We start from the raw sequence: 23,185 nt of genomic DNA, 5'->3' as shown, positions 1-23,185 counted from the left end.
TGAAGAGGCCAATAACAATTCCATATGAGTAGTTTTCAGCTAGCAAAATTTATATATAGGACACTTCATGCAGTGGGTGCAAAGCAGATGTAGGAATTAGTTAGAGACTAGGTACTTAAACTTTTCACACATTTAGGAGGTGTAATAGCCGAGCGATAGGCTATATGAGTCCTGTTGCAAGAATCAACAAAGTCGGTGGATACTGTTGCAGATAAAAGCAGTGGTATGTTATTAAGGTAGGCTGCGAGAGCACCTGAATGTCTCACCCGGTTCAATGGTAAGGTCTATAAGGGTTAGAAAGAGAAGGAAGTAGACAGGAGGGATCAATGGTAGGACAAGGAGGGTTAACAGAAGAGGGAAGTGGACAGGATAGAAATGTGGAGTAAGTAAAAAGACAGGTGGATGTGAAAGGAGGAAGCCAGAGTAGTAGAGTGGGGGTGAGAATAGTTGTGATGGTTGAAGTTAGGTTATATAAGATGTGGTGTTAGCACATGTGCACAGCCAAGACAAGAAGAGGTGTTGTTTCAGAGATGTCTTGAAGAGGGTTACTGAGCGGGTGGATCTAAGTGTTGGGGGGAGGGAGTTCCAAGCCTTTGCGATGGTAAAGGAGTAAAGCATCTGGCCAGCCGAAAGTTTGGGTTTTCCTACATTTATGAGCAGTTGGTTGTTGGATCGGAGTGGTTTGCTAGGATACTATAAAGTAAGTATAGAGCAGGGCAAATGGATGAATTATGGCTGAGTTTGTGAGCTGTAGTTAGCTGGATAAAGGTGAGACTGTTGGGGTGTTCAAGCAATTTTAGGTTGCGTAATGATAAGCAGTGGTGGAATGAGTAGGAGGCATTAGTTACAAACTTGGCAATTTTGTTGTAGCATGAGTCTAGTTTGGACTTTAGAGAAGACTGAATGTTGGTGAGGAGGGGGGCACCGTATAAAAGAGAGAATAACAGAAAAGAAGAGGCAAGGGAAAGTCGGGCTGATTCACTGAGTAGATGTTTGTATTGGTAGAGACTGCCAAGCTTTTGATGTGTTTTTTTGACAATGGACTGGATGTGCGGGTTGAATGTGAGGTTTTGATCTATGATGACACCTAGGAGTTGTGTGCTAGGTACAATGTCGATGGTGGTACCATTTAGGGATTGAATGGTGAAGTTCTCTTTTTGTAGGGGTGTGGACTTTTTGGGGGCAAAGATTACTAGTTTGGTTTTGTTGGGGTTCAGGGCAAGACGATTATTAGACATCCAAATTTCGGTGGAGGTGAGGGCATTTTGGGTGAGTTGGTGTAGTTCTGAGGAGTTGTTTGCAGTGCAGATGATAATGGAGTCATCTGTGTACTGGATGACTTGAGACTTGAGAAAGTGTGGTGTGGAAGTTATTGATAAATATGCTAAACAGAAGTGGACCTAAAATGGAGCCTTGAGGAACACCAGTGGTGGTGTTTAGGAAAGTGGAGTAAGAGTTCTGCCATTTAGTTGACTGCTGCCTGTTAATGAGGTAATTAGTGAACCAGTTTAGAGTTTGAGGTGAGGTACCTATGTTTTGTTAGAAGGAGAGTGTGGCACATACCATCGAAAGCTTTAGAAAGTTCAATAGTGAAGATACAATTTTACCAGCGTCATGGGCTCGGTTAACAGTGTCCATGAAGGATATGAGGGCAGTGGTGGTACTATGTTCTGGCCTAAATCCGTGTTGGGTGGGGGAGAGGATGTGGTTGTGAGTCAGATGGTGAAGAAGTTGAGAATGGATACATTTTTCCAGAATCCATTTCATTTGTCTTGGTTCCAGTTGAGATTTGTTGGGATTTATAGTAATTCCCAAGTGACAGCATAACTGGAGTACATAATCACGTGCTTTGATCAGATGATGCCTGGCTGGAGTAGTTACAAGCCAGTCATCCAAGTAAGGAAACACCCAGAATCCCTGCAGTCTCAAGTGACCTGCCACTACTGTCATGCATTTGGTGAACACCCTGGGGGCTGTGCTGACACCAAAGGGCAGAGCTTTGAATTTGTAATGACTGGCTCCCAGCCAGAAGCATAGGTATCTTCTAGAATATCTGTTCATTTTTATATGATGGTACACATCCTGAAGATCTATTGAGAACATCCAGTCATCCTTCTGCAAAAATGGCAGCATGGACTGTACCATGACTATCTGGAAATTGGTGTACTGAATGACTTGTTCAGATTGCTGAGATCCAAAATTAGACTCCAGTTCCCTGTTTTCTTTGGCACTAAAGAATCTTGAGCAAGTTCCAGACTGTTTCTGGTCTGTGGGGACCTCTTGGATGACTCTTTTTCCTAGTAGCTTTTTTATTTCTAGTGCTGCTGTTTTCATCTGACAGGGTGGAACATCAAAATTTTGTCTACTGTTTGGAGGAGGGGGATATTATATAATATTTGGAAATAATCCTCTGCACCCATGAATCCTTTGTAATTTCTAGCCAGCCTCTCTTGTGCAGGGATAAACGACCCTTGACTGCCTCCAGAGGTGGGCAATTGGGTCTCTTTTCAGCACTGCTGGTAGGATCTGTCAGAGAAAGTCTCTCTGGAAGCTTGGTTTTAAAGGCTTCCTCTGCTGCGTGGGTGGTGTCTTCTGTTTGAGCCCCCCTGCCCCTGGGGGGAACCATCTCCATGGGGATCTTGGAGGAGATCCTGGGACTTTTGGAACCACATTTTTCAACCACCTCGTTGATTCCTAAAAAAGGTTCTTTGATGTCAAAAAATGTACAGCCACAGCAGACAGGGTCTTACTGTCCTGCTCACACTTGGATAATGTGTCTTTAACCTTGCAGCCAAATAAAGAACTTCCGTCAAAGGGAGCATTGACGAAGGAAGACTTGAAGGGCTCCGCAAAATTACATAGGTGCATCCAAGAATGCCTCCTAATGGAAATGCCTGAACCATCACCCTTGAGGTACCTTCAGCTGCATGTGAGATGAGTCTCATGGATGAATTTGAAATAGACTGTAGGGAAGCCAACTGTGAGGCAATCTCTCTTCCTCAGAAGTAATGGTCCTGGAGAGGGATTTGGTGAACTCTATAATCAAATCCCTCTAGAGTCTGGTGAAGTGTGCCAAATAATTCAGTGACTGGAGTGCAAAAGTCGCTGAAGCATATACACGCTTCACGAATCTGTCCAGCACAGTAGACTCCCTTGTTAGGGGAATGAACAGAGGAACTTTGTTCTACAAGTCCCTTTTTTGTGGCCACTGCTTGCTTTGATCAGATGATGCCTGGTTGGCTTAAGGTATAAGGGAGAAAGGGGAAAGAGAAATACCAGTTATGATATTTAGAAATACGCTGAAAAGTGTAGGAAGGGCAAAGGAGGATATGCGAAAAGAAGCTTAAGTGATATAAAGGTAAATAGTTAAAGATATAAAATTCTTACTATAACTCTCAAAAACATTTGCTATTGCTTGAGAGCTAACAGTAACCACATCCATACGCGAAGGTGGGAAATGAGATCTAAGGTATGGTAGGGGACTACTTCATTATGGGTAAGGGAGGAGCTCGAGAGTTTCAGTGTTACACGAGCTTGAAAAAACAGCCGAGTTAGAGCTGAAAGTTCGATCCAAGTGCAACAGTTGAGGAATGAATGAAAATGATATCATCAAATCAATGGTTGCATGTCAGCTGCTGCAATAACCTAAAAGAACATGCATGGTCCGGACCAAACAGCAGCATCCATTTTCAATACTAGTAGTTGTCCGCAGTATCAGAGAATGCAGGCAGTATGTGTAAAGCCTATTTTTGTTTCCAGTATCATCCCAAAGTTCTGACAAGCAAAACAAAGTTCTGCAAAAATACAGAATTTTGTGTCTGCATCTCCTGTAGTTAAATACAGGTTTATTTGGACGTGCACATTCATTTGTAATTTTTTTGACAGTTTTTCTTTCTGTATTGCAATGCTGTATCAACACAATTGACCACAGTTCAGATACATTACTTCCAGGCAGCATATTTATCAGTTGAATTTACTAGAAATAAATCAGCATAATCTTCCGCTCTCTACATTAAAACAGCTACTATACAAAATGAACTAGAACTAAAGATGGAAAATAAGCTGCTTTTTCATACTGTATAACAAGTACTTTCACAAATTACTAGCTATAAACTATCAGGATTTTTTCAAATTCTTGGTGACCCATGGATGTGCTATTCAGTGCTTAGATCATGAAAAGTTTCTTTCCCGTTGGCTACTGTGTCATCTTCGCTTATCATATGAATGGCTGTCATCTCAGATGTGGCTACTGCTGGTATATTGTCATGCATCACAGGCCTATGTGGTAAAGCTTGTAGGAGGTGTACAATGCCTAATCGAACTACAATGAGAGTAATTACTGTCCCAACCATAATCCATACTATGGTTATGACATTGTGAAACTGTCCTGGTGTAACCTCAGTATAAAAAAATCTAGAAAATGCTGGAGCAGAACAGGTATGCAAAGAAGGTTCAAAAGTAGAAAATAATGGGCAAGTAGTACAGTTGTTTGCTGTTTCACCATAACATGTGTAGCAAGAAGGGTGGCAAGCATTACAGATCCACACTTCACTGACATCCTGTGTGTTATTGCTGATCGTACTGGTCTTTACCGATTTGTAGAAATGAGGAGGGCAAATGCTCAAACAGACGTGTCCAAAAATGCAATAAGGCTTCTGGCACTCTGCAAATAAAAGAAAACAGAGTCAGATCACTCAACACAGACTGACTAACTAGATAGTTAATGCCTGCCAACTAAGCTTCCAAATGGAAATATTTCTTGACTTACAAATATATCCATCTCCTATGTGTTGTATACCTCTCATGGCAGTGCTACAAAAATCAAGCATATGCTTTCTGGTCTGTAATTCTAAATCAAATAAAAGCAAAGGTATTATATGAAGTCAATGATTAAAAGGCTATTATTAACAGAATACATGACACATGCTCTGCTTTTAAAACCGGACTGCTAAATTCTCACACTTCTTGGTTGAAGTGTCTTGGGAGACTATTTGATACTATTTTTGCTTCACCATAACACTGAGTCTATCTCTACTTCACATCAACATTTTAATATTTTCCACTCCATAAAGTTATGTCCTCTACTGTCATGTACAATAGAGTGAATATCCCAAAAGATACGGTATGGACAGGATACCATAAATAAGTTGTTTTGTAAAGTGCCCTGTACTGGACCACTTCCCATGTGGATTGTTTTTTGACAGCCTGAATGAGCACATGCTTCCATATACATGACTAGACAAAGAAATTGCTGCTGTCGATCTTAACAAGCACCATACTTCTCAACCTGCAGACACTAAAAACAGGAAAAAAGGCTCTTGAAAAAGAACAACATCCAGCTAAAAAAATCTGGGCATCTAATTTAGCATAAATTTTGAATACCAAATAGCACAAGCCTTCCCATTTCCAAACAGTGCAACAAAAATGATGAGAAAATTATAAGCACATTATCAAAGAGACAGTGTAAATTCTATCAGACAAGGTAATTTATTTTTGCTTCAGAAAACAGAGTTGTACTTTGTGTATTGTCTTTCTTTAAATTATTGTAGTAACTAGCATGCTGGTCATGTAGTATGTTTTTCTGTGTACTAGACAGCTTTAAATAAATTACACAATGAGTGGAATAAGAAAATTGTGTGAAGGGGTAAATCAAACCTGAAAAATAGGGACATAACTCCAAAAACTGGGAAATCCTAAAGCAGGCCAGAAAACAGGAATGTTCCTCCGAAATAGGGACAGTCAAGAAGTTTGAAATGCACTCTGCTAACTACTAAACCAAAAGCATCTGTGAGAGATAAGCACTGTAGTGGCTGGTTTTCCCTAATAAGCTGCCTCATTCCACCTTCCTGTATCAGCCATCCAAAATAGGCTCAAACTATCTGCATTACACTAACTTTTTATCTCTTATAGTGTACTCTGATACATGTGGGCCAAAAGCAGTACCCTACCAACAGCAGTATGTATGACAGCTTACTTAAAGGGCTCATCTGTGAGGATTTATGTTTTATAAAAGACTGAATAGTTTTCAAGTAGCAATATAACCAAACTCCTATAAAGGAAGCCACTTATCTGAAGCAAAATGCAATACACTTTCTAGTACAATGAACACTGATCCTTCTATGTTTACTACTCACTTCCTACAATTCCCATTTCTGAAATTTATAACATTGTTTTATCACAAGTATCTTCATGTTAGTACTGTCTTTTGTGTTGGAACTTTTCCCTCACCAAGGCTCCACTAAAAAGGGATTACACTGTTGCCAAGTTGGACTATCCTGGTAAATAAAAATAAATAAATAAAATATTTACCAACCTTTTAAAGCAGAGAAGGCACAATGAACTATTCCCACCTTAGAAAGATCTTTTAGACACTGGTGCCACTAGTAAGACCAGAACAATATGTCAAAACAGCAGAAATAAGTTGGTGCCACTATCCCAGAATTTTCAGCCCTCTCTGTGCATCAGCAGCCCACATGCTATCAGCTCCAGCTGGCGGTATAGCAGTAAGTGGCTGAAGTCAGCATGACTATCTTGGTGATGCACATGTGAAAAAGTCTCAGCTGGATAGTGCCTCCTACTAAGGACTCGGAATGAATTCACCAATAGCGGTTGGAGGTTTAAGAGGCAGCATGGGCACATATGGAAGCATGGTGTGTGTAAAGAAGTCACCATTATGGTAAATATTCAATAATCCTTTCATGGTCTTAGTTCCAAACAGGTTATGCAACTTCTGGTATCCAACTGATGTGAGCTTATCATAATTAGTACATTTACATCATTATTGTTTAGAAGAAAAGCAAATGGCAACAAGGGTTTCTGTTCTATACAGGTAAGCAGAATTGATACACAGCCTAGTCTTCTACAGAATCAGTTTACCTACGATTCTGCACCTTTCTAACACAACTTGAATTCTCCAGTGAAATGATATCCAAAGTGCAAAATAATATAACCGGAAAGTAAATAGCAGACCACCTGTGCCCTTGTATAAACATTTAGTACAGGCTGTGGCTGGAAAGCTTCTCCTCAACAACCTAACCAGGCAACAATGACAGCAGCATAAACATGTGAAGTACAACAGATTAGTAATCAAGGCCCTGAACACTAACTTCATAAATAACTAGATGCATAGCAGGCTTCCCATAAAACAGCAGTGCAACGTGTAAAGTTAGAAGAGGGCAGGATGAAAGAGAAGGGGCACTTACACAAAACTGTATATTGGCTATCTAATATTATTGAGGGGTCCTCCCACAAATGTATTACACTTCATCTATCCATTTCCAGGGTCCAGTTCTACATATTACTAGCATAATAAGCTATAAAATATTCAGGGGGGGAGCACAAACAACTATACAATAAATCATACAACAGCAAAGTTCTCTTTTGGTTTGGATTACAAATCCAATGTGCAGTGTTTGGCAAAGTTGTAAATAAAAGACAATTTCCTTGGCTAGCTTGCTGTAAGCAACAGAAAAAGAACTAGACTGTCTACCAAAACTCGTGTCTTGTCACTATTAAACAAGTTACTTACAAGAATTGGAATAATGTGCCAGTTTCTCAAGTTGACTCTGAGGCTGAAGATAAATTAAAAAGGCAGCAGAATCTTTTGGTTAACAGCAATAGAATTCATAACCTCTATCATTATTGACAGGATACAAAAACAATTATTTTGATAAAAAGACTCCTTTGCACATCACAACCAAAAAACCTTCTAGCTGAAGTGATACCAAATAAGTCTTTTTTTCAAAAAAGAAAGTCAAATAGTAACAGAATTCCTGTTTCAAAGAAGCCCCGGTTAAACATTCTAAAACAAAATTTAAACACCATTTTGGAACAAAGATTGTGAGGAGGTATGCTATGAGGAATCCTCTTCAAAAGTGACCCAACGGTAAAAAATAAAGAAAACCTAGGATTCTCAGTAATAAAAACAGAAACTGCAATTGATGCACGCCAACAGAAGTGTAAAACAATCCATGTATCTCAATGAGCCTTCTGAAGCCATGCCTGAAGACTGGGAGGCCTGGAAGTTTGAAACCAAGTCTGCTTCACTGGAATATTTTCTCACTCCCTTTTCTACCCTGTGATGTGGTGATCTGGGATCAGAATATTAGAATTTCTCTTGCAGATTGTGGGGATAAAGCCTTCAACAGAAAGACATTCTAAAAGGAAAAAAAAAAAAGAAATTATGTACTTACCATAACATTCCATCTGTGTTGTCCATTTTTATTCTTCCTTAACTGTTGGGTTCAGATCTGATCTGACCTGGCCATTACTTTAACTTGTGGCCACTAAAAAAAAACTCTTGAGCTCCTCCCTTACCCATAATACACCAACCCCAAACATTCCTCAGATTTTGTTTGCTATTTTACATAAAATAGAAAGAACTGCAATAATATAACATAATATAATATATAATATAATAGAAAGACACCATCACCAATGAATAAAAAACACTTCCCATGGTACTCATTCCTCATTACCTATCTTCTCAAATGTGGAGACATGCATCCTAACACAGGCCTATCCTCTAATCCTAAACTCAAGAGTAACCCCAAAGATTTAAATATACTTGCACTGAACCTTAGAAGTATATGTAATGAAATAGCCCCACTGCGTGCCTGGATTGATCAAAATAAACCTGTCATACTAGCCCTTACCGAAACATGGTTACACCCCAGTATAAAAGACTCAAAAATAATACCTCCAAACTTTGCAATAACCAGAAGAGATAGATCTAAAAAAAAGGGGGGGGGGGGACAGCCCTTCTATATCCCTCTACATTCAAGATCACACCATACACCAGTAATATACCCAACTTTTCTAATTCTGAGGTACTAATCTCTTTTTTTGAACCTCATCACATCAAGAAGGATTTGCATAATAGTAATATATATCCCACCAGGTCACAATATACAGTGTCGGAAAATGTTTTATCCTGGACATCCCAAACAATAAACCTTGAAACAATAATCTTAGGCAATGTAACTATAGATTGGCAAACCATAGCTTCCAACTCCCCCCACAAATAGTATAAATCTGTGTGTTTTTTCTCAGCTTACCAATACTCCAACCAGATACAGGAAAGAACTTACCTGCCAATCCACCCTAGACTGGATCCTAGTACCCCACCAATTACCACACTTCTGGTACACTGTCTAGCTCCCTGAGCATTCATTTGCCAGCTTATTCCCTTAGAACAAACTCCCAACAACTACGACTACACACTGTAAAATCAGTGAGGAACTCAAATAATTTTTGTCAGCATAAATTCAACAATCTCCTATGTGAAATAGACTGAACACACCTTAAATAACTACCTCTTAATGATGCTGTACTATACTTTAATAATGCCTTCCCTTCACATACTTAATACCCTAGCTGCCATTCGTTTGAAAAGAATCAAAAAGAACTCAGCACCATGGCTCTCTAAGGATTGTAAACATCTGATGAAGCAAAGGGACCTAGGCCTGGATAACCTGGAAACTAAACAAAAATTAACAAAATCATGTCTATTTCAAAACACTACATAAAGTGACAAAACTAATCAACAGAGATTAGTAGTCATACTATTCCCGGCTTCAACTCTAGCGTAAAATCAACCCAAATAAATTTTGGCACTACGTATCTTCTTAATCCTGGAACAGACAGAGAGCACACCCTATCGCCTGATACCTCTCAATCACAAATAGCTGAAAATTTTAACAAGCACTTCATAAAATCAATATCAGACCTACTAACACACACCCCTAATGCTGGACCCCCCACCCTTCAACCTATTCAGACACCAACCGCAGGCATCATCTAACTTCTAACCCTGTCATTAATAACCCCCCTACTCAACAAAATGTCATACAAACCCAATTCTCATTTCAGCCCATACCCACTGACACCATTAAAATACTGCTACAAAAACTAAAACCCTGCTCCACCTCAGCTGATTATCTTCTACTACACTACCTCAAACTGGGTGCTAACTCAATTGCCTGCCCAATCAGTATCCTTATAAATAGGTCTTCATCCAAATCAGAGGTACCTATCATATGGAAACAATCTCACATCACCCCATCCATAAAGGAGGCAACTCTTTTGAACCACCCAATGTCCATCTTGCCACCCATATCCAAAATTCTTTAGAAAGGTAGCCATCAGCAGGTAATGCCATACCTATTGCAAAACAATCTTTTAACCAAAACCCAACATGGCTTCTGACCCAGCCACAGCACAGCTGCAGCTCTATTATCCTTTACAGATACCGTAAACAAGGCCAGAGATGCAGGATGCTATACAGCCTCAGCTTTTTTTGATCTCTCCAAGGCCTTTGACACAGTCTCTCACCCCCTACTACTGAACCCACTGTCTAACTAAGGCTTCTCAGATAACACAATAAAACGGTTTCAGAGCTATCTTCAGGATCATAAATGAGTAGTGAAATAGTCCAATGAACTCTTGCCCTTTCTGCATAACCCTACTGGAGTCCCTCAAGGCTCAATCCGCGGACCCCTACTCTTCAACATTTTCACAAACAATCTTCACACTGCCTCTCACCCTGGAACCCTCATTCAATACGTTGATGATTCCACCATAATCTGTACTGCTCAATCACTACCAGAACTACTTTCAAAAACTCAGCAGTCCTTTACTGCAGTTGAATCCTAGCTAAGAAATGCCCAACTCGTTCTTAATCCAAAGAAGACTAAATTAGTACTCTTTCACCCAAAAAACACTTCCCCTATCACTGATCATTTCAACATCCTTTTATCTGACAACACGGTCATAAAAACAGTGAAGGAAACCAAACTTCTAGGAGTTATCATTGACAATAAATTTTTATTTGACCCCTATTGTACAGCAAAATGTAAAAAAAAAATTATCAAAAACTGGAAGTCTTATACAGAAAATCATCTTTCTACTGCAGCAACCAAAACTACCCTTGCAAAAACATTTTTACTTCCCTCCCTTCTTTTTTACAGTGCTCTTATCCTAACTTACAAGCCTCTACCCTAAGCAAGATGGAACAATGTTACAACAAAGTTGCAAAGTTTGCCACAAACTCTAAATATCACACTAGATCTAAACCAGGTTTAACTCCCCAATCAACTTGTCTTTATTCAACTATCCACCTTGGACAACCTTATTTTCAAGCCTACTGCCTGCCCTGCACTACCCAATCTAGTCACACCTTTCACATACCAGATTGATCCCTACAATCAGAAGACAAAAGTCTCTTAGCTACCTCAAAACCCACAAAAAAAAAACAGGTCACTCTCTGTATTCATACTCTGTCTCTATACTATGGAATTCACTACCTCTAGATATCAAGTCTATGTCTGGCCTAACCCATTTCAAAGCTTCTTTAACAAATCATCTCCAAAATACATGCCTCTCCTCTTGTATAAATCCGGCCTAATGCTCAGCTCTTCCTCTTCATCCCCTCATCCTCCTCTTCTAACACATTTCACTTCCTCATAGTCTTCAAGATCCTAAGGCTCTCCTAACTCCTTCTCTGTTTCTATACCATATACTTAAGCTACTGTTCAGACTGTAATACTTCTATTCTTCTTAACTCTCACTATCTTTCTGCATCATGAACTTTCTAGCTATTATTTTCCTAACTGAAACCAACATTCTATTTTTTCATGTACTTTAACAGTCAGTGTCATACACTGCACTACTTTTATACTATTTGTGGACACTATAAACTCATAGGCTATGTATATGGTGAGAGTGACTATTATCTATAATGTTTTGACTAACAGAATTGTCTGGATATGTGGTATATATTGTAATATCTTGTAACACAGTTTATGTTCTTTCAACTTATTTGTATATAGTACTTCTAATGTCATTTGTATTGTATTGGATTATACTGTATATGTATTGTACTGTACTGTATGTGGAGCTTTTCTCCTTAGGCCTCTGCTGAAAACAGGTTCTGTAGACCCAGTCAGACCACCTCAGTAAACAAATGTCAAATAAATAATAATAAATAAACTACTATAAAAATCCTAACATGATGAGCCATATCTGGAGTTCAACAGGAAGGACTGTGGTGTCCTTATAGTCTCTCATTCTTCCAGAAATCCATTGTGAAAAAGGTTGGGGGGTTGGTGGGTAGGGAGGTGAGAAAGAATGAAAATGGACAACACAGATGGAAGGTTATGATAAATACATAACTTCTTTATCTGATGATGTCAATTTTCATTCTATCCTCAACTGCTGAAACAGAGTCCCCACCAACCTAAATTCCCGGGTAGACTCTAAGGAAGGATATTCTTGAGCACAGGTGAGCCAAATTTCCCTAAAGACCAGCTCTAGTTTATAATGAGTAATAAATGTGAGGATTAATCCAAGCTGCAGCTGTACATTTGTCATCCACCTGAATGAGCTCTTAGAGGTTTTGAAGAGTAAATCAAATTTATTGTAGATAAACAATATGCAGTCTGTCAGCCATCTGGCTAAAGTTACCTTTGCAAATGATTTTCCCAATTTAGAATCTGCAAATCACAAATAATTGATCTGTCTTTCTAATACCTTTTGGTCTACATAGGTAAAAACGTAATTGTCTGTGGACATCCAATAAAGGTAACATATATTCACCTTTGTTTGCAAAGTTAGGAAAGAAGACTGGCAGATTAATGGGCTGGTTAATATTGGACTCTGACACCACCTTTGGAGGGAAAGAAGTGTTGGCATGTAATGTTGGTCTACCCCTATGAAAACTCAAGCAGGGAGGTTTAGAAGACCATGCTTGAAGTTTTGAAATTCTTCTAGCAGAGGTAATGGCCACTAGAAATGTAGTTTTCCAGTTCATGAATTTAACATCACATTTAGCTGCTGTTTCAAAGGATCGATTGAATTAAAGCCTGCAGTCCTAAATTTAAATCCCATGGTAGGGTAGGATTTTAATTGGAGGTCTAAGCAGGAGGGAGCATCCCAAAAAAGCTTTACAAAGCTTACATGAAACCAAGGGAGAATTCTCAAATCCAATATAAAAATTAGAAACTGCTGCTAATTGAACTCTAATTGTTGAAGAGCTAATTCTCCCATTAAAATTGTTGCCAAAAATTCATGAACACTTTGTACAGGAGTTGAGAAGGGGTCAATGTCTTTCTGATGTGCCCCAAAAATGAATCTTTTCTATTATTTACTTCTCTAAAGTTTTCTTTTACAAGCCTTATGGAAAGGCAAAAGTATGTGATGGAAAGGGGAAGACAGCCATCAGTTGTCTGGCTATTAAAGGAATTGGAGAAACCACACAGTTAGTTTGAGGTTTGAGATATTCAGATAAATCATGACTATCAAGTGAGACAGGAGGCCTGAATCAGATCCAGAATCCAAGGTGGGTAAAAGTAGGTGAGGCAAAAGGAAGGGGAACCAAATCTGTCAAAACCAGTAAGGTGCAATGAGGATGACTTTGCTCTTCAAATGGGAGCTTTCTGTAGAAATTTGTGAATTAGGGGAGTTGGGGGGTTAGGTACAGACAAGACGGGGGGGCATTCTTGGAGTAGAGTGTCCCTCTGTGATTCCCCCGGTGGAGGAATCAGGACAAAGAAGCTGCTTCACTTGTGTTTAGGGTGATGCAAAAAGATTGCAGCAAGGCTGGCCCCATGGACAGAAAATCATATCCATCACTTTCCTGTTAAGAGACCACTTGTCAGGAAACAGAATGGACCTCCTTAGTTTGTCTGTTATCACGTTGGACTTCCCTAGAATGTGCGTTGCTATCAGAAAGCAGTTGAAAGAAATCTTCCATTGCCACACTCAGGGCTTGATGACAAAAGGGGTAAGACCTGGTTCGCCATTTTCTGTTGATATACCAAACTACTGACATGCTGTTGGTCTGGATCACAATAGTCCCGAAAGAAAGAGAGTCTTGAAATGCTCTCACTTCCACAATATGTATATGCATGTTGGCATCTGTGGACGACCTAGTGTCTTGGACTGTTTTCCCCAAAAAGTGTCCCTAACCCAATGTAGGAAGCATCCATGGTCACTATAGTCTTGGGCTGAGGGAGGATGAAAGGATGTCCTTGTAAAATCTGATCTGATTGATTTCACCACCAAAGATAGCTCTTGCATGCCTCAGTAATTCTTATTTGTGCTGATATGGATTGATGAAGAATTGAACACTTTGTTGCTAGCATCCATTGAAGAATTCTCCCTTGAGACACCTTCAGCTGCATGCGAAATAAACCTCATGGAAGAATTTGAAATAGATTGAAGGGTAGCCAACTGAAAGGCCACAGAAGACAGAGACTCAGCAATAGTGGTCCCTGAAAGGGATTTTGAAAGTTCCTCAATCAAGTCCCTTATTAGTCTTGTGTCAAGTAGTTCAGTGACCGAGGGCTAAAGGACACTGAAGCATACACACACTTCCCAAATCTCTCAATGCCCTAGACTCCCTGTTAGGGGGGGAAGGTCAGAGGAAAGCTGATCAGCAAGTTCCTACTTGGTGGCCACCACCATGACCATAGGATCCACGGACACCCCCTTACTGTGGAATTCCCTACATACAGGAGCAGTCAGAATCTGATGTGGTCACTTCGGGATTGGCTCATCTGAGTCAGGCTCCTTCCACGTCCACATAGGAGATCAAGTCAATGAGCTCATCATTGGACAGAGTAACCCAGGAGGTAAACAGGCGAGCTCCAAAGGCTTCCTGGAATAATGACTCCCCTAGGAAGGGTTATTGGAAGACCAACCACCTCTCCAAGGATCTCAAGAATGTCTTCAAATGAGACATCTTCAGGAGGTGATCTTGGAGACCCTCTCCTTCAATTAAATCAGTATCCTTGGCGACTGACTCCTGAGGGGAGTGCAAGTGCCTCCTCTTGCACTTCCTCTTCTTAGGGACTTCCTTGGTGGGATGCTCCAGTGAAGTATTGGAACAGATATGTAAAACCCTGCTGGGTGGCCTGGCAACTTTGAGCTGGCTGCCCCTGTGGCATAGAATGACATAGCTCAAGGCACAGAGACATCTAGGATCCAGAAGGAAGATCTGAGTGGGTAGGATCCATCCATTCTGCTGCAGCAGAGAATATTCTCTTCACTACTGAGGCAGAAAGCTCTGGGAGAAGGATGAGAATGGAGCTGAGAAGCCAGGCTTCTGGCCAATCAGTTCCCTCTACCCTGAAGCCAATCTACCCGAGGTGGAAGTCAAAGCTGAGCTGTCCAGTGCCAAGGCCCCAAGAGGCAGAGACAGCTCCAAAAACTTTGAAGTTGACTCCACCATCTTGGACCCGAAAGGGGCACCTTGGTTCAGAGTCATCTGGCTACAAAGACACTGAAGCCAGTGCACTCAGAGTAAGCTTCAGATCCAAAGACAAAAATGTCCTTGGATCTGAACCAGATGGATCTGGAAGGCTTAGATTCAGGGTCTCTGAAATGATCGGTCAGAGCAGAGAAGGAGCTGTAGTCAGTGGAGTGATAGGACAGGCTTCCTGACCCGAAGGGGTAAGGAGCTGGGAGAACTCTCATCTGAATCTGTGCAGAGAGAAATAACCTCATCATTCTGTCCACATCAGCTTTGGTAAGATTTCTGGAAGATTGAGAGGAAGCCAAGGATGGGGAGTTGGAATGTCAGAGTTCCAAAAAACGAGAAGGAACTCGGGAAGGTACTGGATCATCAGGGGCAGAGTACCCAGTCCTGGGTAAGTGTGTCAGCTCCAAAGTGTTCTGATCCAAAGAGGAAGTTGTCAGATTCAGGAATGAAACTGTAGAGGAAGTCTTTGGATCCAATTTCTGCTTTTTCTTAGGCGGCTCCAAAGATGGAGTCAAAGATCCTAATGGTTTAGGAGATTTGCTGAAAGTCTCCTTAATTTTAGATTTAAAGTGTTGAGCTCCAGCAATAGCTTCAGAGAAAGGTGTGGGAGTAAGCCTTTCAATACAAGTCTATTCTTACAGTCAGCAATGGCCATGGATTAAAGTTTTAACATATTTTGCTTTCAACTTTAAGGTGATCTGGGGCTAGATGATAAATGCATAAAGGATGCACATCTGATAAAGGCAACTTGTGCCCGCACATCTGCCTTGATTATATAGAAATATAGAGAAAAAGGAAAAAAATCACTTTTTTCTTACATTTTTATAGCTAATAAAGGAAAAAAGAAACATCAACAATAGTATTAAGAATACACTAAAATGTGTAGAAGCATGAAAAATGATAAAAATAAGTACCAACAATGGTGAAGGGGATTACACCTTGGGAAAGAAAAAAGGGAGGATATACAGTGGACATAAAAAGTGCACACAACCCTGTTAAAATGCCAGGTTTTTGTGATATAAAAAATGAGACCACAATAAATCAATTCAAAACTTTTCCCACTTTTAATGTGACCTATAATGCGTACAATTCAATTGAAAAACAAATCTGTTAGGGGAAAATATAAAAACATAGAATAAGCTGGTTGCATAAGTGTGCACATCCTTAAACTAATGCTTTGTTGAAGTACCTTTTCATTTAATTACAGCATTCACTCTTCTTGGGTAGGAGTCTATCAGCATGGCACATCTTGACTTGGCAATATTTGCCCACTCTTCCTTGCAAAAACACTCCAAATCTGTCAGATTGTGAGGGCATCTCTTGTGCACAGCCCTCTTCAGGTCACCCCACAAATTTTCTATTGGATTTAGGTCTGCCAGAGCCATTCCAAAACTTTAATTTTCTTCTGGTGAAGCCATGCTTTTGTTGATTTAGATGTATGCTTGGGGTCACTGACATGCTGAAAGGTGAAATTCCTCTTCATCTTCAACATTCTAGCAGATGCCTGAATGTTTTGGACCAAAAGTGACTGGTATTTGGAACTGTTCATAATTCCCTCCACCTTGACTAAAGCCCCAGTTCCAGCTGAAGAAAAGCAACCCCAAATCATGATACTGCTACCACCATGCTTCACAGTGGGGATGGTGTTCTTTGGGTGATGCGAAGTGTTGTTTTTGCACCACACGTACCTTTTAGAATTGTGACCAAAAAATTCAACCTTGGTCTCATCAGACCATAACACATTTTCTCACATGCTTTTGGGAGACAATGTATTGTTTTGCATATTTTAGCTGGGCCTGTATGTTTTTTCTGTGTAAGAAAAGGCTTCCGTCTTGCAACCCTACCCCATAGTCCAGACATATGGAGAATACGGGAGATTGTCACATGTAGTACACAAGCAATACTTGCCAGAAATTCCTGCAGCTCCTTCAAAGTTGCTGTAGATCTTTTGGCGGCCTCCCTGACCAGTTTTCTTCTTGTCTTTTCATCAATTTTGGAGGAACGTCCAGTTCTTTGCAACGTCACTATTGTCCCATATTTTCTCCACTTTTTGATGACTGTCTTCACTGTGTTCCATGGTATATCCAATGCTGTGGAAATTTTTTTGTACCCTTCTCCTGGCTGATACCTTTCAACATTGAGATCCCTTTGATGTTTTGTAAGCTCTCTGTGAACCATGGTTTTACTGTAGCAGGCAACTGATAAATGTCAGGAAAATTCTACTAGGACAGCAGAACTTTATTAGTGGTTAACCAGAGACTCTAATTGATGGCAGGTGTGTACCCAAGAAGACTGAATCTTGTAATTAAATGAAAAGGTGCTTCAAAAAAGTATTACTTTAAGGGTGTGCATACTTATCCAACCAGCTTATTGTACATTTTTTATTTTTTCCCCTAACAGATTTATTTGTTTTTCAATTGAATTGTACAGGTTATAGGTCACATTAAAGGTGGAAAAGTTTTGAAATGATTTATTGTGGTCTCATTTTTTTATATCACAAAAACCTGGCATTTTAACAGGGGTGTGTAAACCTTTTATATCCACTGTGTGTGTGTGTGTGTGTGTGTGTGTGTGTGTGTATATATATATATATATATATATATATATATATATATCTGTATGTGTGCATATATATATATATATATATATATGAAAACTCCAGCCAAGCTAGAACTTCAGCTATATGGCAATTTTGATTGCCCATGACTTTTACATGTGAAGTTGTTTTATTGGACAATTTCAGGCCAATAAAGCCGAACCCCACTAGCCATGGATATGCATATTTCAGCCTTATAACCTCTTCAGCATAGGATAAGCAGAGTGTGTTTGACTAAGCATAAGAAACAGAGGGTTGTTAAACCCAGCTGATGTCCATTTTCATTAGAGTGACTGCAAAATATCCCAAATAACAAATTAAAACAGAGTTAGAAAAAAAACAATCAGAAAAAACTAAACGAAAACTCCAGCCAAGCTAGAACTTCCAACGAGTGACCTCCCAAACCTCCTGTAACAGAGGCACATGGGATATATGTAAATGACCCTTATGAACATCAGGTGTTTCAGCTATATGGCGATTCTGATTGCCCATGACTTTTTCATTTGAAGTCGCTTTAATGGACAATTTCAGGCCAATAAAGCCAAACCACACTAGCCATGGATATGCATCTGTTTCTTATGCTTAGTCAAACACTCTGCTTATGCTATGCTGAAGAGGTCATAACAAGGCCGAAATACGCATATCCATGGCTAGTGGGGGTTGGCTTTATTGGCCTGAAATTGACCATTAAAACGATTTCAAATGCAAAAGTCATGGGCAATCACAATCACCACATAGCGGAAACACCTGATGTTCATAAGGGTCATTTGCATATATCCCATATGCTTTTGTTACAGGAGGTTTGGGAGGTCACTCATCAGAAGTTCTAGCTTGGCTGGAGTTTTCATTTAGTTTTTTCTGATTGGTTTTTCAGTGTGACCTTCTAACTCTGTTTTAAAATATATATATATATATATATATATATATATATATATATGGGTCCCTATGACTTAGTCAAAATTTCATTTCACCTAAACTTCATTTCGTCTAAAGTTCATTACATCGACAAGCATTTGCCCCCTTCCCCAATGTTGTGCGACCCTGGAGTTGATATATATATAGTTAGGGGGGGTGTGGGGGGCACAGCCCCCCACCTAAAATGGTTGTCGATGTAATGAACTTTAGACGAAATGAAGTTTAGGTGAAATGAAATTTCGACAAAGTCATAGGGACCCATATATATATATATATATATATATATATACACACACACACACACACACACACACACACACAGACGGATTCACTTTAGAAGCTCGAAATACTGAAATATCAAAATTCAGTATTTCGAGCCCATAAAGTGGAATCCTGAAAAGAGCGAAACCTCAGAAGAGCAAAATTCAAAACCTTGCATACCGGAAGTTTTGAATTAGTGCTTCTGGTGTTTCTCTGTGGTTATAGATTCAGGTAAGTGTTGATGTGTTAAGGGTTTTGGGTAGGGGCTGTGGTTGTGTGTTAGTGCGTTTGTTTTCTGTGATGTGTGTGTGCGAGGAGAATGTAGCTTGTGTGATGGTGTTTTGTGCGTTTTTGTGTGTAGTGCGACCTCAGAGTTAAAATATTTAAGTGGGGGGTGCAGGGGGGGCTTGACCCCCTGCTTTTATGTAGTACAGAGCTTGTGTGTGTGTGTGTGTGTGTGTGTGTGTGTGTGTGTGTGTGTGTGTGTGGGGAGGAATGTGTGTGTTTGTGGAGAACAGAAGCACTAATTCAAAATCTCTGGTATGCAAGATTTTGAATTTCGCACTTCTGAGCAGACCTCCCAACCGTCCCGAATTACTCGGTTTTTACCGAGTTTTGGGGTCCAAATGAAGGGGTGTCACGATTCCCGAGTGGCACCCCTTCATTTCCGATTTTTTTCTTTTTGTTTTCTAATTTTTTTTAAATATCCCGCTGTCGGAGCTGACGTCATCAGCGTCAATGACGCCGTCAGGCTACCAGCCAGTCGGAATTGAGCTCAAGGAGCTCGTATCATCATTTCCGGCTGGCTGGCCATTCACATCATTTTTCTGGCGGTTAAGCTAACGGCGGGCTTAATGGCAGCAGCATGGGGAACGGGCCACGGAGCGGGAGTCGACTTGGGACTAATGAGCTGGAATTAATGGCGGAAGCGGGACTAATGGTAGCAGCGAGCTCATGGAGCAGGACTAATGGCAGCAGCATGGGGAACAGACAGAGTAGAGAGCCGGGATTAGTGGCAGCAGCAACATGAGGAAAGGAGCAGAATGGGAGCCGGGCCAGGTAAGGTTACCAGACAGCGTGTGAGTTTGTGTGTTCCTTTTGAAATTGTAAGCACTCCAGATGGGGAAAAGGATCTTAAAACAGTGAGAGAATGAAAGTTCAAATGTTTAAAATGTATACGAAGTCTGAAGTTGCAGTACCCAGGAATATTTCACTTGCTCTGAGGTAGTGATCCTGGAATTAATATATACGCTTTAAAGGCATTACACCATATTTGAAAATTTGACGTAATTGCTTGCATTCACACTTTTTTTTGTCTATGTGGGACACATAATTACAAGTCGCATACCTCACATGGAGGAACCTTTTTAATGTGCATTATCACAACTGTTTTTTTTTTTCTCTTTGAGTAGTGTGCTTGTATTTTATGGTAAAATTGTGGCTGGTCTTTCTTAGAGCAGACTTTAGATATTGCTGAAGGAAGATCTTCTCGGCATCACATAATTTAAATTTTGTTTACTAATAAAAACAGTGTGAGCCAAGGCTTAAACAGGCACAGTTTCACCAATTTTAACGTGAGTAGTTGTTGGTTCTGATTGTCTGCCCCAATACTTCATGAATAAGAGCTTATAAACTCATATTCTTTATAAAAAAAAACAAGGGCTGCCTGAAAGCATTATTGCTATTCAGCTGGAGCTGATATCAGGCAGATTACCACGATGAGTTTAAGTAAATTAAGCAGTGTGTTTGTTCACCTCTGCTCTTTTCTCAGGTTAGCAACGGGTAGAAGGTATTCAAAAGAAGAATAGCGTTGATTAAATTAATGAGCAAACATTCCAGGAGTAACTAAAAAGTGATTAAATCAGAGATAATCTTATGTTCAAGTTAACAATAGTAGTTCTTCTGCAACTCTTCACATAGATAGTTATGTTTAATTGACTATAGTAGTTCATCTACACCCCCCACACATAGATAGTCATACGTTTGGTTAACTAAAGTATTTCATCTGCACTTCCTGCATAGGTAATTTTTTGTTCAACTAACTATAGTTCTTCTGAACCCCCCCCCCGCCCCACACATGTTTCTTTCAGCAAGTATTTTGAAAAATTTTTTACAGCATCTGGTACTTGAGAGGTCACTTAGATTAGTTTTTGATACTGAAAAACCATTTTACTATATTTTTAAATAGTTATGCATATTGAATGTGAATACCTTACCTCTAGCATGTTAGATCCCTGAAAGATCAAATAATAACTTCATATTTGAGAGAGCTTTCTATCTTTTAAATATTATGAAGGCTGTATGACACCGCTGTTAGGATACACTTTGTGGCATGGCTGTCTAAATCCTGATACAGTTGTCATCTCAGAGATGATTATGTAAGTGACAAGAGTCCATGTGACAACCAGGCTGCAGAACTAGTTTGGAGAAGAGGATGATGGAATATGGTTTACATATGTTGTCTGCAGTTTCTAAGATGCCATCATCACATTATCTGAACGATTCTAAATAATTATGTTTTGCTACTATGCATGTATATTTGTGTATTCTACTACATGCGGTTTGTTACAATGCTTTGTACTCTTACAGCAGATGTCTGACATCTATTGACTTACTTGGAGATATTCAACCAAGGCCTACTATGAAAGTGGGTTTCAGCTCAGTAGGACTATCCTAGTCAACAAATATATATAATGTTAAGTAGGCTGATATATAGATAGATCAATAAATGTAGTCATTGTGGATCCTATTGTATGATACACTGTGGGTTTCAATGCGTTTCAATCAACGTGAGTTTCAAGGGCAAAGTTTAATGTCAAGCCTATTTTCATTGTGAGACAGTATTGCTTTGTTTACCAGATGATGTCTTTTAGTGTTTCTGCATTGTTGTGCTGTAAAATGTAAAAATAAAATTCAAATCATTGTAGAAGTAAAGCAGTATGCATAAATAAGTAGTGTTTATGGTAAATGGGGCAAAATAGCCAGGTAACAGGACACTGGAATGGCTGCAGGGAGACTCTGGTGCCATGTTTTGGTTGTCTGTTCTTCAATTTGTGCTTGAAAGTTGGTATCCCACAATTCCATTGGAGTGGGTGGGGTTACATAATTATGTATGCAAATTAGATGTTAATCAGCGTACAGATTTGTACCTATTTTTCATGGGCCTTGTCCAGATTTTTGATGTTTCCAGGTTGAGAGGTATGCTTCTGAGTTTTCGTTCCTATAGCCTTGGCATACTGAATTTCAACATTTCAGTATTTCGAGAATATAAAGTGAATCCATACACACACACACACACACACACACATATATATATATATATATATATATATATATATATATATATATATATATATATATGTATTTAACAAGCTAAAACTGAAAAAAAAGTATTATTCTCAGAAGAGGCAAACGAGATCTGAAGTATGTTAGGGGTTGGTGCATTGTGGGTAAGGGAGGAGCTCAAGAGCTTTTTGGTGCCCATGAGCTAAAGTAATGGCTGAGTACTGGATCCGAACACAACAATTAAGGATTGAATGAAAACTGGCATCAGATTATATACTGAGTAGCATTTCAACCAACAGGCTACACTGAAACACTCAATAAATACATTTTTTGAAAAATCCAACTATAACTGAGAAATCACTGCTAGTCAAGTGAGACATTTAATCTAAAATCTTTGGCAAATCCACCTTCAGGGGTGGAACATTTTTTGAATTAGAGCATAAATAAAGCTTTTTTTTTATTTTAATAAATATGATCTCCTGGTATTGACTGTCTTCACTTTTTGCAAAATTTTCCTCACTTTTGGAGAGAAGTCTGGAATCAATAGCTGTGAAGCAATGAGATGCAGACTCTGAAATTGTGTAAGGAAGACCTCAGACCTTGTCTGTCCATACAGAAGAAATATATCAGAAATACTGATAAATAGATTCAATAAAAATGGAAACCATGGTCCTCTTTGCCAAAAGGGAGCAATTAAAATCAGCTCAGTTTCTACTATAATATTCTTGCGTATAGGAACCGTGAGATACGGCTACAATTAACATTCCAAGTTTTGATGAAAAGCATCCTGCATTTCTGTCAAATACTGAGGAAGTTGTAAATTATGGGGTAGGTAGGAAAAATCTTCAGAAGCATGTCCTACCAAATAG

At 39.5% G+C, this 23,185-nt stretch overlaps 1 protein-coding gene across 1 annotated transcript in view; it reads right to left on the bottom strand.

Moving 5' to 3' along the window:
• Nucleotides 1-3,810: 3,810 nt before the first annotated feature.
• Nucleotides 3,811-23,185, bottom strand: part of PCSK4 (proprotein convertase subtilisin/kexin type 4) — a 1,808,619-nt gene continuing 1,789,244 nt past the window's right edge. Inside the window, exon 17 of the mRNA XM_044054831.1 lies at nucleotides 3,811-4,663. Within this exon, the coding sequence (XP_043910766.1) occupies nucleotides 4,155-4,663 (509 nt within the window). The 3' untranslated portion in view covers nucleotides 3,811-4,154. The remainder of the gene's footprint in view (nucleotides 4,664-23,185) is intronic.

Source organism: Protopterus annectens, chromosome 13.part0 (assembly GCF_019279795.1).
Source record: "Protopterus annectens isolate FY-2018-M chromosome 13.part0, PAN1.0, whole genome shotgun sequence".
Taxonomy (NCBI): Eukaryota; Metazoa; Chordata; order Ceratodontiformes; family Protopteridae; genus Protopterus; species Protopterus annectens.
The sequence above is the reverse complement of the archived record's forward strand: the minus strand, read 5'-3'. Positions and strand labels throughout refer to the sequence as shown.